The sequence below is a fragment of the Mesocricetus auratus genome, unplaced genomic scaffold (assembly GCF_017639785.1).
Source record: "Mesocricetus auratus isolate SY011 unplaced genomic scaffold, BCM_Maur_2.0 Super-Scaffold_100025, whole genome shotgun sequence".
NCBI lineage: Eukaryota > Metazoa > Chordata > Mammalia > Rodentia > Cricetidae > Mesocricetus > Mesocricetus auratus.
The window spans coordinates 20,435,464-20,451,370 of NW_024429206.1; the positions used below are offsets into that span (position 1 = coordinate 20,435,464).

At 43.4% G+C, this 15,907-nt stretch overlaps 1 protein-coding gene across 5 annotated transcripts in view; it reads left to right on the forward strand.

The window, feature by feature from the left end:
- The window catches only part of Tpst1 (tyrosylprotein sulfotransferase 1), a 63,443-nt gene that overhangs the window by 23,529 nt on the left and 24,007 nt on the right, over positions 1 to 15,907 (forward strand). For all 5 annotated transcript variants that reach the window (XM_040731307.1, XM_040731309.1, XM_040731310.1 and 2 more), the window contains exon 3: positions 14,172 to 14,370. In XM_040731307.1, coding sequence (XP_040587241.1) covers positions 14,172 to 14,370 — 199 coding nt within the window. The remainder of the gene's footprint in view (positions 1 to 14,171; positions 14,371 to 15,907) is intronic.

Below are 15,907 nucleotides of genomic sequence, written 5' to 3' on the forward strand. Positions count from 1 at the left end.
ACTAGGTTTAAGCAGTGTTGCATATTAGTCAGGGCCATAGAGAGAGACAGACAGACGGTGTCTCAAGAAAGAAAAGATACACACAAGTATATGTTTGTGTTTGTTTTTCATTGGCAAGGTTACTTTTGTTCATTTGCTATCAGTTTATTTTTTATCCTTCCCTTTTTATACACAGTGGTTATTCATATAATGATTTATGTGTGTTGATCAGTCCAAACCCAAGTTACAGTGAAAAGCCTTTTTTCCACTGATCTCAGACTTTAATGTCCATCGTTCACATTCAGTGACTTTTGATTTTTTTAAAGAAGATTTATTTGCCGGGCGGTGGTGGCGCACGCCTTTAGTCCCAGCACTCGGGAGGCAGAGGCAGGCGGATCTCTGTGAGTTCGAGGCTGGGCTGGACTGATAGCCTCCAAAACAATACAGAGAAACCCTGTCTCGAAAAACCAAAAAAAAAAAAAAAAAAAAAAAAAAAAAAAAAGATTTAGTTATCTATTGTGAATACAACATCCTGCCTCCTTGTATATCTGCATGCCAGAAGAGGACACCAGATCTCATTATGGATGGTTGTGAGCCACCATGTGGTTGCTGGGAAATGAACTCAGGACCTCTGGAAGAGCAGTCCATGCTCTTAACCTCTGAGCCATCTCTCCAGCCCCAGTGACTTTTGATTCTTAGGGTTTTTTGTTTGTTTGGTTTTGTTTGTTTTGTTTTTTTTTTCGAGACAAGGTTTCTCTGTGGCTTTGGAGGCTGGCCTGGAATTAGCTCTTGTAGACTAGGCTGGTCTCAAACTCACAGAGATCCACCTGCCTCTGCCTCCCTAGTGCTGGGATTAAAGGTGTATGCCACCACCACCTGGCGATTTTTAGGTATTTTTGCAAATAAGAATAATTGGCTTTTTTTTTTTAGTAGCTTGTATCAGGAAGTACATCTACTAAGAGTGTAAGCACCTAGTGAATTTAAAGCATTTAGATTTCTTTCTTGTCCTTTATTTTTATCTGTTTTGAGACAGGCTCTCATATTTCCCAGGCTAGCTTCAGACTCACCTGTTAGCTACAGGATGACTTTGAACTTCTGGTCCTCCAATCTCTACCAATTCATGCAGTGCTGGGGATGGAACTCAGGGCTTCATGTATGCTGGGCAAGCCCTTTACTGAACTGTATCACCAAGCTGAATTTAGAAAATGTTACAGGAATAATATGGACATCATTATCTCCTACAGGTAGGAGATTGGTAAGAAAGATCAAGGCCAGAGGTAGACTCCAGAGCTTACGCTTGGTGGGCTCTTGTTTTTGTCCAAGGGATTGTACCACATCTGTTTCTTCTTTGGTTATGTGAAGGATACGTTGTGTTTTTAAAAAAGGCTAGAGAGTCTCCAAAATTTGGGCACTTAGTTCACATACGTTTGTTAGATTCAGCATGCATACAAGGTGATTTTAGCATTTTGTGAAATGTCAGTGTCTGCTTTCTTTCTCCTGAACTAGCTCTCCTGACACTGATAACCTGACTGGTGACTTTTATTCTTGCAGTGAGGCTATGCAAATGGAAGTTGCTGTTAAATTCAGGAGAGTAAATTGGTTATACTTAAATTTCACTTTTATTCATATATATTCCCCTATAAAATTAAAATAAAAAAGTAGATCACATACATCCAATATACAGTGGCACAGGATATACATTACTGCTCCAAAAAATAGGAAAGGGAGTATAGTGAGGAAATACTGGACCAAAGCAAGACAGAAAACCACCTGGGGAAACCCCAAACCTGTGCATCTGTGCGTGTTCTCTCTCTCTCTCTCTCTCTCTCTCTCTCTCTCTCTCTCTCTCTCTCTCTCTCTCTCTCTCTCTCTCTCTCTCTCTCTCTCTCTCCCTCCCTCCCTCCCTCCCTCCCTCCCTCCCTCCCTCCCTCCCTCCTCCCTCCCCCCTCTCTCGTGTGTGTGTGTGTGTGTGTGTGTGTGTGTGTGTGTGTGTGTGTGTGTGTGTGTGAGTGTGATTTTGGAAGCTCATTCATCTTTTTTTTTGAGATTTATTTTATCTGTATACAACATGCGTTCAATGCCAGTAGAGACAGAGGAAATCAGATTGTTTGGAGCTAGAGTAACGGGTTTGTGAACTGCCCAGCATGGGTGCTGTTAGACAAACTTAAGTCCATTACAAGAGCTGCAGGCACTCTTAAGCACTTTGAGAACTCTCCAGTCCCTCATTTATCTTGTCTTTTGCAACATACTCCTCTACTAATTAATCCCACTTGTTTTTTTTAAACCAATACGTAATACTTATCTTTCAAATTTTGATTTGATGATGGGCATGGTGGCATACACCTTTAATCTCTGAGCTCAGGAGACAGAGGCAGATGGATCGCTCTGAGTTTAAAGCCATCCTCATCTACATAGTAAATTTCAGGTAAGCCAGTTGACACCCTGCTTAGTTGATATCCTGTTTCAAACAAAACAAACCAAACCCCAAAAAAACCCTATTGATTTTTTTTTTTTTTTGGTTTTTCGAGACAGGGTTTCTCTGTATTGTTTTGGAGACTGTCCTGTAACTAGCTCTGTAGACCAGGCTGACCTTGAACTCACAGAGATCCGCCTGTCTCTGCCTCCCGAGTGCTGGGATTAAAGGTGTGCGCCACCAACGCCCGGCTTTTTTTTTTTTTTGGCTTTTCGAGACAGGGTTTCTCTGTATTGCTTTGGAGTTTGGCCTGGAACTCAGTCTGTAGACCAGGCTGGCCTCAAACTCACAGAGATCCACCTGCCTCTGCCTCCTGAGTGCTGGGATTAAAGGCATGCGCCCCAATGCCTGGCACACTATCAAATTTTTATTTGAGTTTTTTTAATTGTCTATGTCACTGCTTGGCTAACTATTTAATAAAAATCTATAGAATAGCTTTTAAATGTGTTTCATAATTCTAAATTTATTTTGGTTTTGTTTGATTATTTTTCTCATTACTCATTGTGCTTTTCTGCTTATATGTGTGCCAGACATTGTGAATATTACTATTTTGGGTTTGGATATTTTTGTACTTTCTATAAATACTCTAAAAATATTGAGCTTTGTTCTGGAGTTCATTTAAATTACTTGGCCAGTTTGAATGTTTAGAATTTTGTATCTGTGATTTGTTTGGTGAGTCAAAGAACTACTCACTACATGCTTTGAGTAAGGCCTTCCTGACTACTGTGTACTGGGCAGAGTTTTCCCACCTGGATGGTAGGACCAGGCCCTGTTTTGTTGCCATATAAGGGCTGGACACAGTTCCCTCTGCATTGTTTTGGATGTTTCTTTCCCCTTATCATAGCTCCAGAATCCCTGTGTTCAATTTTGTCTCTGTCCTGAAAGCTCCAGCCACTCTGCTTTTTATGGGGGGGGGCGTGTTTCAAGACAGGGTTTTTCTGTGGCTTTTGAGGCTGTCCTGGATCTAGCTCTTGTAGACCAGGCTGGCCTCAAACTCACAGAGATCCACCTGCCTCTGCCTCCCGAGTGCTGGGATTAAAGGCGTGCGCCACCACTGCCCAGCTGCCACTCTCCTTTGTGTGTGTGTGTGTGTGTGTGTGTGTGTGTGTGTGTGTGTGTGTGTCTACTGACCCAATCTTCATGGTAGGACATGTATCATGTAGCCTAGACCAGCCTTGAACTCCCATATAGTTGTATCATTCAGGGTTCTCTACAGTAACAGAATTTATAGAATGAATCAATCTCTCTCTCTCTCTCTCTCTCTCTCTCTCTCTCTCTCTCTCTCACACACACACACACATCTCTCACTCTTTCTGTGTATGTGTGTGTGTGTTTATGATTTATTGGAATGACTTACAGCCTCAGTCCAACTAATTCAATAATACATTGCTGGCAGTGAATGGACAATCCAAGAGTCCAGTAGTTGCTCAGTCCATAAGACTGGATGGCTCAGCTGCTCTTCAGTATATGTTGGATTCCCAAAGAAGCAGGCTCCAGTGCCAGCGAAGGAATGGATGTTCTAGCAAGGCAAGAGCAAGCAGACAAAGATCAAAAGCTTCCTCCTTTTTTTTTTTTTTTTTTTTTTGGTTTTTACGAGACAGGGTTTCTCTGTATTGTTTCGGAGGCTATCGGTCCAGCCTGGCCTCGAACGCACAAAGATCCGCCTGCCTCTGCCTCCCGAGTGCTGGGATTAAAGGCGTGCGCCACCACCGCCCGGCCAAAAGCTTCCTCCTTTTAATGTGCTATAAATTATAGACTTCCAGCAGAAGGTATGGCCCAGATTAAAGACAGGTCATCCCACTTTAAGATCTGGGTCCCAGGTGTGTGTCTTCCTGCCTCAAAGGTCCAGGCTAGAAATGGATTTATCCATTTCAAACCAAGCCAAAGATCTCTCACAGGTGCCCTCCATTTCTGATTTGTAGTTCATTCCAGATGAAGTCAAGTTGACAACCAAGAAAGCCAGCACAGTAATCAAGGATGGTCTTGAATCTCTGACTCTCCTACTTGTATTTCTGGACTGTTGGCATTTCAGGCCTGTGCCACCAATCCCATCTCTTCTTCCTGTCATGGGTTAATATGTTCTGTTTGTGTAGTGTGACTTTCCTGTTCTGAGTGCTCAATTTTCTGCTCTGTCTCTGTAACACAATTATGTTACTTTTCAGTTATTATTCCTAATGTGTAGAGGCTGAGGAAAACCTAAGGCTATTTTTCTGTAAACAGTTGCATCTCAGCCATCTTGGATGCTTGTGTTAATCACAGCTTCTGGACTCCACGCTAGCGTCACAGTTACTGCAGTTTCATTTGAAATCCAATGTCATTTATTACCTTGTATGAAGACAAACTTTTCTTCATTATTGTTTTCTCTTAGCTTAACCAATATTGTAAATTTGCATTAAGTGCTTGATACATTGTTTTAATAGGAATAAGGAAAGAGGCATCTTCAAATGCTTTTAAATGTTTTGCTGGGGACTGAAGTGATGGTTCAGCGGTTAAAGAACACTTGCTGCTCTTGCAGAGAACCCAAGTTCAGTTCCCAGCACCCACTTTGAGTGATTCACAACTAATTGTAGTTTCGGGGTTTCTGATGTCCTCTTCTGCCTGCACTGGCAACTGCACATATATGGTACATGCACATACACCCTGGTACACTCGTACATTAGAATAAATAAATATCTATAAATCTTCAAAATAAAACTGAAATAAGGCTGGAGAAATGACTCATCCATTAAGAGCACTAGCTGTTCTTGCAAAGAACCCAGGTTCAATTCGCAGCACTCTCATCATGGCTTACAACAGTGTGTAATTCCAGTTCCAGGGGGATACAAAGCCCTCTTCTGACCTCTGTGCATATCCAGCATGCTTATGGTACACATACATACATGCAGGCAAAACATTCATAGACATAAAATGAAAATAAATCAAGCTTAAAGTGTTTTCTGGGGACCAGTGAGTTAGCTCAGCAGATGGAGGTGCTTTCCATATCCGTATGGTGGCAGGAGAGAACCAATCCTTGCAAGTCCTCTTCCTCCATACTCTCCTTTGTGTGATCACTTCTAAACATGAATATAACAAAAACTTACTTTGAAAGTGTTTCTGGGGGCTGGAGAGATGGCTCAGAGGTTAAGAGCACGGGTTGCTCTTACAAGTCCTGAGTTCAGTTCCCAGCAACCACATAATGGCTCACAACCATCTGGTGTCCTCTTCTGGCCTGTAGGCATGCATGCAGGCAAAACACTGTATACATAATGAATAGATAAATAAATAAAAAGAAAATGTTTCCTGGGCAGGTGAAATGACTTAGTGACTAGAAGTCAGTCTTGTCTTCAAGACTGATGACCTGAGTTTGAATCTGATCCCTGGATCCAGCTGGTAGAATAAAAGCAACTCCTTACAAGTTGTCCTCTGATCTTCATATGTGCAACACACACACACACACACACACACACACACACACACACACACACACAAAGCAGGTAATAATTAAAAATAAAATATTTTGCTGTTTCAGGGCAACATCAGAAAAAAAATGGTGTAGGAAAGAAAGAACTAGGATTTTCTTCTCCATGAGGTCAATATATGAATACACAACCCACGGAAGAATAACCACACCTGTAAGAATCAAGTGTTTTAGAAATGTAGAAGTTAGTCAAAAGCTCAAAACATCTAGGGGCCGGAGAGATGACTCAGCAGGTAAGAGTACTTGTTGCTCTTGCAGAAGCCTTGGGTTTGGTTCTCAGCGCTCCAAGCCTCTGTTAGCCATCGGTCTCCCAGTTCCAGAGAATCTGACACTCTTTTGGCTGCAGGCACTGCATGCCTGTGGTGCACAGACATATGTGCAAGCAGCACTCATGCACATAAAATAAAAATCTATTAAAAAGCATCTCGGGGAGTACTTATTCATAAACTATCTGAATTTCAGTGGGAAGGGTGATATTTATGGTGTTTTATTTACCCCAGGCCTGCTCATCATTCTATCAGCTGGTCTGAATGAACAATCTGGATTATTGGTGCTGGTTTTCTTTTTGGGTAGTTCCTTGGAAAGCCAATTTAAAGTCTCTTTATTCCTTCTGACCCAGAATTGGTTTACCACTGACGCTGCTGAGAATGTGGAGGCCTGTTACCACCAGAAACATTTAGGGGCTTTGTCATGCTGCCTGAGTCAGCAGATGGTAATGTGGACAAACACCAGAAACGCAGAAAACGGAACAAGACTCTGATACGTTTCTGCAAGCAGATGGCCCAGGTCCTGGACGTGTGTCCATGCCTGGGGAGGACTTCTGGCTGATCTCAAGGCTTCACAGAAGCAAGAAACAAAGGCAAAGGCAGAGTTATAAACCAGCTGGCCAAACACTGGCCCCAAACATACATGGAGCTCTTGTGGGTTTATGCATATAAGAAACTTGGTCTAGCTGGGCAGTGATGGTGCACACCTTTAATCCCGCACTCGGGAGGCTAAGGCAGGCAGATCTCTGTGAGTTCACGACCAGCCAGGTCTGCAGAGTGAGTTCCAGGACAGCCAGAACTACACAGAGAAACCTTGTCTCGGAAAAAACAAAAACAAAAAACCTCTGGTTGTTGGCTAACCACCAGTTTGACAGACAGACTTCAGTGCCACACAACATAAAAAAAAAATGCAGACTTTGTAGAGTCAATTGTGAAGAAAATTATACACTAAGCAACAGCTAGGAAAGTGTGTGTGTGTGTGTGTGTGTGTGCGCGCGCGCATCATTTGTATAAGGTACACCTATGCCGATGCCCATGCGCATGTGTGTGTATGCACGTGGAAGGTAGAAGTCAACCTTGGGTGATTCTCGGTTGCTGTCCACCTTGTTTTTTAAGCCCCGGGGATCTGCCTGTCTCCCTCCCTAGCATAGGATTGAAAGCATGTGTATTTTTACCTAGGTTCTGAGGATCAAACTCAGGTTGTCACACTGCAAGGCAAACACTTCATGGATGGAGCCATCTCCCAGGCCCTGAATAATTTATTTTTCAATTAAAAACAAGCCAGAAGCAGGTAGGCCACCCTGGTCTAGATGGTAAGTTCCAGGATAGCCAGGATCACATAGAGAGATACTGTCTCAAACAACAACAACAAAACAAAGTACAAACAAACAAAACCCAAAATATCAACCTAAATCTAATTATGAGTCTGCTTAGTTGGGGTTTTTGTTTTATTTGGGGAAGAGGGAATTTCAATTGAGAAAATGCCTCCTGGGAGCTCTGTACAGATGACTTAACACTTAAGAGCATTTACTGCTCTTGAAGAGGATGGGGATTCAGCCCCCAGCACCCACACAGTGGTTTATAACCATCTGCAGCTCCAGTTCCAAGGGATCTAATACCTTCTTGCCACCAGCACTGAACACATGTGGTACACATATGTATGCAGGCAAAGCAGTAACACACAAAATGAGAAAGTCTAAAAAATAAGGAGAAGACATGTCTTTTAGTTTTCCTGTAGGCAAGTTTGCGGGACTAGTAACTGCTGTGGGAGGGCCCAGCCCACTGTAGGCAGGACCACCCCCATGCAAGTGGTCCTTGGTTCTGTAAGAGCAAGCCGAGCAAGCCATGGGGACGGCAGTCCAGTGTCTGTGGTCTCTGCTTCAGTTCATGCCGCCTCCAGGTCCCTGCCCTGACTTCCCTCCAGGATGGACCGTGAGCCAAATAAACCCTTTCCTCCCCGGGTTCCTTTTGGTCACAGTGTTTAATCTCAGCAGCAGAAAGCAAACCAAGATGGTTGGCATACTGGATTTCAGCTGGCGTTTGGTGCTTGACCCCCTGTGTCACTTCTGAAGCCCGTAACATACTCAGCAGCATAATTGTAAGCGGCATTTAACCACACTGGTTGTTGCTTCGTGCTGGAGGGCCAAAGCAATGTGCCAGTGAGGGAGCACTTGAGAAGTGGGACTCAGTGCTTTACAGCCACAATTGGCCATTAGAAACAATGAAATCAGATTTGCCGTTTGCAAAGAACGCAGGGCTGGCTGGCCACACACCACGATGTTGCTCCACAGAGAAAATAAAACAACCAGGGACAAACTGCAGCACAACTGCTTTGTCCCCACACAAAAGAATAAAGGCTGAGGCGTGGCCAGCACGTGGGGGAGCTGAAGAGTAAAGAGAGGTCCTTTCCCCTCCTTATTCTTGTGTTAACCGTTACTGTAAACCCAGAAATGCTCATTGTTTCCGGAGAATAAGAATCAGTTTCCCCAGCTTCTTTTGTTCGGTAAACGAGGAGAAATAATCTGATAGAAGATATTTAAAGCAGTCATGAAAATGCGTTTTTACTAATTTCATTCTAGAGACCCATCACTGATTTTACAAGATGGATATTTAGCTTAAACAGGTTGATTAGCATCAAAGAAATTAAAGGTGTTGAAGAGGCCGGGCGGTGGTGGCGCACACCTTTAGTCCCAGCACTCGGGAGGCAGAGGCAAGCGGATCTCTGTGAGTTCGAGGCCAGGCTGGACCAACAGCCTCCAAAACAATACAGAGAAACCCTGTCTCGTAAAACCAAAAAAAAAAAAAAAAAAAAAAAAAAAAAAGGTGTTGATGGATCTCTGTGAGTTCGAGGCCAGCCTGGTCTATAAGAGCTAGTTCCAGGACAGCCTCCAAAGCCATAGAGAAACTCTGTCTCGAAAAACCAAAAAAAAAAAAAAAAAAAAAAGGTGTTGAAGAGATCTCATGTATAAGGTGCTCACGACTAGATTGTTTCTAACCAGTAGAGAACAGATAGTCTAATGTTACATAAATCATGTTGAGAAGAGAGGGAGGGAGGGAGGGGGAGGGAAGGGGAGAGAAGAAAAGTATTGTGGCTAACATCTGTAATCCCAGCACGCTGGAGCTAGAGATAGGAGGATCAGGAGTTAAAGGCTAGCCAGGGTCTGATATATGAAGAACTGGAGACTGTTTTAGTCAGGGTGACTATTGCTGTGATGAAACACCATGTCCAAAAGCAAGTTGTGGGGGAAAGGGTTTATTTGGCTTACACTTTAGCGTTGCTGTTTATCATTGAAGAAAGTCATCAGGACAGGAACTCAAACAGGGCAGGAACCTGGAGGCAGGAGCTGATGCAGAGGCCATGGAGGGGGCACTGTTTACTGACTTGCTCCTCATAGATTGCCCAGCCTGTTTTCTTATAGAACCCAGGATCACCAGCCCAGGGATAGCATCACCCACAATGGGCTGGGCTCTCCCCCATCAATCACTAATTAAGAAGGAGACCCACAACTGATTTTATAGAGGTATTTTTTTAATTGAGTTTCCCTCCTCTCAAATGACTTTAGTTTGTGTCAAGTTGACATAAACCACCCAGCACATAAACCACCAATGGGGCTACTTAAGACCTTATGTCAAAAGCAAGCAAAGGGGTGGAGAAATGGCCCAGAAATTAATAGGGAGTACTGCTTTTGCAGAGGACCCGAGTTTGACTGCCAGTACCCATGTCAAAGAGAGTCACAGCCACCTGTAATTTCAATTCCAAGGAAATGTATTGTGTATGGTTTTAACTTGCCACAAGTTAGACTCGCCTGAGTAGGGAGCCACACCTGAAGAACTGTCCTGTTGGCCCTGATTGACGTGGGAAGAGCCACCCCCACTGCAGGCGGCACCCTCTGGTGGGAGCCCAGATGAAGAACGGTTTATGGGGGGAAGACTTTTGCTTGCTTGGCTTCCCTCTTGATGCTGGGTGGATTTGCCCTTCGGTTGCTGCTGATAGCAGAGCCAGGGTTTCCACGCTTCCAAGGTGGAACAGACCCACGGCTCTCCAGGAACCTTCCAGACTTCTGGCGCTGGATTGGGCTACTGAGGCAGTCTCCTTGGAGACTGAGTACTGGTTGTCATCCTCCCAGGGAGAGACAACAACTAACTATTAAAGCATTCGTCCTCACGAGCCAAATAGACTACCTGGTCCTCAGTGTTTTGGGTATGATTCGGCTGTAGTTATTATTTTAAAGCTGATTTAAATTCTGATATTTCCTTTCCCCGCTTGGTTCTGTTCCACCAGAGCACTCTTAACAAAAACAGGGCCTGACACCTGTGACCTCTGTGGGCACCTGCACTCCCAGGCACACACATGTACGTGCACATAATAAAAAGCGAAAATAGGGCTGGGGCGATGGCTCAGCAGTTAAGAACACTGGCTGCTTTCCCAGACAGAGGGCCTGGTTTGATTGCTGGCACCTAACTGGCGGATAGCAGCCTCCCGAAGCTTCAGGGTTAGAGGATCCAGCTACTCCTGTGCACAGTCACACACGTGATGCACAGACATGCATGAGGAAGACACGTACGCAGGAACCAAAGATAATTTTTTTCCTTTGGTTTTTCAAAATAGAATTTCTCTGTGTAGCTCCGACTGTCCTGGAAATTCCTCTGTAGACCAGGCTGGCCTTGAACTCACAGAGATCCACCTGGAACTGGGCATACAGGCTGTCGTGAGCTGCCTGGTGTGAGTGCTGGGAACGGAACTCAGGTGCTCTGCACGGCAGGAAGTGCTCTTAACTGCTGAGCCATCTCTCCAGTCCCTCTTTACCTCCCATTGAGATTTTATTTTATCTGTTGAGAGGATTGCCCTGTGTAGCCTTGGTTGACCTGGAACTAGACCTAGCCAGCCTCAAACTTATGGAGATCCACACTTGCTGAGTGCTGGGTATTTTTATTTTTATGTGTTTGGATGTCGTCTCTGTAGCCCTGTGGAGACCAGGAAAGGGTGTTGGATCCCCTAGAGCAGTGTTTCTCAGCCTGTGGTCTCAACCCCTTAGAGGTCAAATGACCCTTTCACAGGAGTTGCCTAAGACCACTGGAAAACAAAGATACTTACATGAAGATTCATAACATGGGCTGGAGAGATGGCTCAGAGGCTAAGAGCACCAGCTGCACTTCCAGAGGTCCTGAGTTCAATTCCCAGCAACCACATGGCAGCTCACAGGCATCTATAGTGAGATCTGATGTCCTCTTCTGACGTTCAGGCATACATGCAGATAGAGCACTCATACATTAAAAAAAAAATCTTTAAAAAAAAGATTCATGTCAGGTGGTGGTGGTGCACACCTTTAATCCCAGCACTTGGGAGGCAGAGGCAGGCAGTGAGTTCAAGGACTGCTTGGTCTACAGAGTGAGTGCCAGGAGAGGCTCCAAAGCTACACAGAGAAACCCTGTCTTGAAAAAGCAAATAAGTAAATAAAATTCATAGCAGTAGCAAAATTACAGTTATGAAAATAACATGAGAAACTGTATTAAAGAGTTGCAGCATGAGGAAGGGTAAGAAACACTGCCCTAGAGCCACCTGTTATGGGTGACTGGAAACTGAATGTAGACCTTTTGCAAGAGCAGCAAGCAGAATTCATCTTAGAGCCATCTCACTAGTCATTTATTTTTCACCATATACTTTATTTTTGAAGGATACAAGCCTAATAGTCTATAACGTTATTTGTAGCGTGCTGATTCTCCCACAAATTCTTCTCAATTCTGGATTACATACCAGGTGGCAGCTGAATCTAGAGGCTTAGGCAGACCACAGTCAGATTTGGCAGTTATTTATTACTGTGTAGTTCTCGCTCTTTCGTGGTGTTAGCAGCTCTTGATCTTCGTGCCTAGATTGGATCAGTTTGCTGTATCTTGTATCTTTTTTAATTTTGATTTCTTTTTCATAGTTATAAATTTTAATGAACCTTTAATATCCCACTTTTCTGTTAGCATTTGTTCATGATTCCTTGTGTGCACATGCCCTCGTGCGTAAGCAATTATGACATATATATATATCTCACCTGTATAGCACGTGGTTTTATTTTTAGACTTATATATCTTATGTGTAGTGAGTTTTGCCCACATGTATGTATGCGCATCATCTGCTTGCTTGGTGCCCCTGGAGGTCAGAACAGGACATCACCTGGAACTGGAGTTAGTAATGGTTGTGAGCCACCATTCGGGTTTTGGAAGATGACTTGCTCCTTTGCAGGAACTCTTAGCTACTCTCAACTACTGTGCCCTTAACTACTGAGCCATCATTCCAGTCTCCATTATAACACACTTTTTAAAAACTATCTCTGCATGAGTGTGTATCTTTGTGGACACCCATGTGTTCTGTGGGTGCCCATCCAGGCTAGGGTGTTGGATCATCTGGAGCCTGAGTGTCAGGCAGTCGTGAGCTACCCAAAGTGGGTGCCAGGATCTGAACTCTGGTCCCCTTTAAAAGCAGCAAGTGCCCTTAGCTACTGAGCCATGTCTCCAGTCCCATAACACTTGAATTTCTGTTGTTTACACATTTAAAATCTGTTTGTCAGAATTATTAGAATTATATGTGTTTCTTTGTGTGTGTGCATATGTGTATGGGTGCATCTGTGTATATGTGAGACTCAGAGGACAGTTGTAAAAGTTGGTTTTCTTATTCCATCATATAAGTTCTGGGGATCGAACTCAAGTCATCAGGCTTGGTGGCAAGTGCCGTTACTGACTCGGCTATCTCACTGTTTCTATGCATTCTAAAATCATCTTTCACAAAGACAAAACCTGAACGATACTAGTCTTTAAAAATATGGCTTCCTGTGGCATTTCATTGTGTATTTCCCTGTGATCATGGCCAACTGACTTTCATTGTTCCTCTTTGCATGTCCATTCCAACACTGATGCTTAAATACGGAGGATTTGAGTTCTTGTAGTAGTTGCTGCTTACTGGAATTCAGCCTGGCTGTGGTGTTTAGCTACTCCACACGGTCATTCAGGGCGTTGGCCTTGATCCCATTTCTTGAGATGGAACATCTATGACAGTGGGTTCTGATTAGATGCTGGACTCTCATGGCTGATGGGGGTGCTGGCTGGTTCACGTTGGGCTGTGGGTTTTAAGCACACCAGTGTGTCAAGCACTGTGTTTTAAGGTTCCAGGGAGATGGAGAGTGCCAGAATGGCACTGAAAGCCCTACCATATGTCAAGACGACAGGTCTTGACTTTCTAAGACTGAAGGAGACACTCTTCTGCTGTCCATTTTCTACATTTTATTTTGTTGATGGGCTTGATGGCAAATGCAGGGACTAAGCCATCTCACCTGCCCATACTGTCTATTTGTTTTTCTTGAGACAGGGTCTCACTATTTAGCTCTGGCTGGCCTTGAACTCACTATAAAGACCAAATTAGCTTTGAACTCAAAGAAATCCACCTGATTCTGTCTTCCAAGTGCTGGGATTAAAGGTGTACACCACCATACCTAGCTCCCATACCATCTATTCTAATGAATCATGACAACATCCATCTAACCTTTAATAATTGCTTTATAATATAATGCAGACAATTATGATTTTAATTTTATATCCTTGTGTGTGGTGTGACTCTCTCACTCTGTGTGTGTGTGTGCGTGCGCGCGCGTGCACGTGCATGACACTGTATGGGTCAGAAGACAAGTTTTAAAAGTCAGTCATTTTCTTTTTCTATTAAGTGCTTTTACCCACTGAGCCATCTCCCCAGCTCAGACAAAGAACTTAAAGCTATCAAAGAGAATTTATAATTGTTTAACTTTTTTCTTTTCTTTTCTTTTTTTTTTTTTTGAGATGGGTCTCCCATGGAGTCAGGCTGACTCTGACTTACTGTTGTACACAGGGGATAAGCTGGAACTCCTAGAACTCCTAATCCTCCTGCCTCTGCTTTTGGAGTGCTGAGATTAAAAGGGAATGCCACCATGTTTTTGTTTTGTTTAGATTTTAAGTAAGTGATTGTTCGTGTTGTTTTCAGAGTGGAAAGGTCAACAGACCAAGTCATCAAGCCTGTCAACGTCGGGGCACTGTCAAAGTGGGTTGGGAAGATACCCCCAGATGTTCTACAAGACATGGCAGTGATTGCACCCATGCTTGCCAAACTTGGATATGATCCGTATGCCAATCCCCCTAACTATGGAAAACCTGACCCCAAGATCCTTGAAAACACCAGAAGGGTAAGTGAGACTCCTAAAGTAACTAAGGAAATGAGACATGGAGTTTGGTTTTGAGTACATTTTTCTTGTCTCTTACTTTTTATGACCAGGCAATTATTTTAGATTACCATTGTTCTAACTTGTTGAATGCCTTACCATCGGAAGTCTGCAGTTTCAGCAAAGCCCTTCTTTTGAAGAGCTGCGGGGACAGTTCAGCTGTGTGCTCAGCTCAGTGTGTAGGATGTTGTCCTCTGGCTTCCATTTGCTTGGTGACATTTATTTCCATTGCTGATTACCCTAAATTTTCACAAACAACAAAATTATTAGTGGCCTTACTTCTAGTTTCTTTTTCCTTTCCTTAAGTGTAAAGAACACTTTACTTTTAAGGCTTTGTTTAGATGAGGTAGGATTTCTTGGCCCTCTGAAGGACAGACATTAGCTACATGAGAAGAAAGATTGGATGTACTAGCCCTGTGTTGAAAGTTACTAGTAAGCCTGGGGAGATGACTTAGTCAGTAAAGCTTGTTGCTCAGATATATGGTCCTGGGTTCAGTGCCCAGAACCCATAGAAAAGCTGGGTATGATGTCCACCTCCATACACATGTGGACATGCACTTTGCTGTGGAGAGATGTTCCTGGCTGCTTTTGGAAAGGACCTGATTTGTTTTGCTGATTAATGTAATTAAATATTTCCAGTTTATTAGCTGTTTGTATGTGGGGGTTTGTCTGTTTGTTTTTATTTTTGTTATTTCAAGACAGGGTTTCTCTGTATAGCCTTGGCTATCCTGGAACTCACTGTGTAGACCAGGCTGGCCTTGAACTAAGAGATCTGCCTGCCTCTGCTGGTATTAAAGGCATGTGCCACCACCACTTGGCTGTTTGTTGTGTTTTGTGAATTGCCTCTTAAGTTTCTGAAAAGTTTTATTGTTTCACATATTGAAGTTTTGAACTGCAGCTTGCTAAATAGCAAGCCAACATAAGTGTAGCATCCCACTTCGAAATCCCTGACTGTCTTTTTGTATTGGGCTAGGAACCAGTAGCTTTCTCCTGTGCACAAGACTGGAAAGGATTTCTGTAAACCAAGATATGTGTGTCAGTAATATTTTGAGGTTCCTAGGACAGTAGTCCCTACAGTTTGACATGTGCAAGTTATCTTGGCTAGATTATTCTTGGCTTTCTTGAGTGGTAGTTAGGAAGAATGCTGTGGTTTCAATCCATGTGACTGGCGAATGTGTTTTAGACACACTGTGGCTTTTGAAAGGCTTTCATAATGCTTCCTGAGGGGCAGGGAGTTGAGAAAGAAAAGATGAATTCCAGTGTTTTGATTCCTTTGAAATAATGTATGCAATACTAGCATGCTTAGCTTTTTGTTTGTAATTTTACATTTACTGTATGTTCTGTGGCACACATAGGGAAACAGAACATCTCTGTGGAGAGAGTTCTCTTCTTCCACTTTTAGTGGGTTCCAGGAGTCACACTCCGCTTGCCAGGTTTGCACTGCAAGCCAGTGAACCATCTTGCTGACTCCGTCCTTGTCTTTTGAATTTAAGTTTAGTTG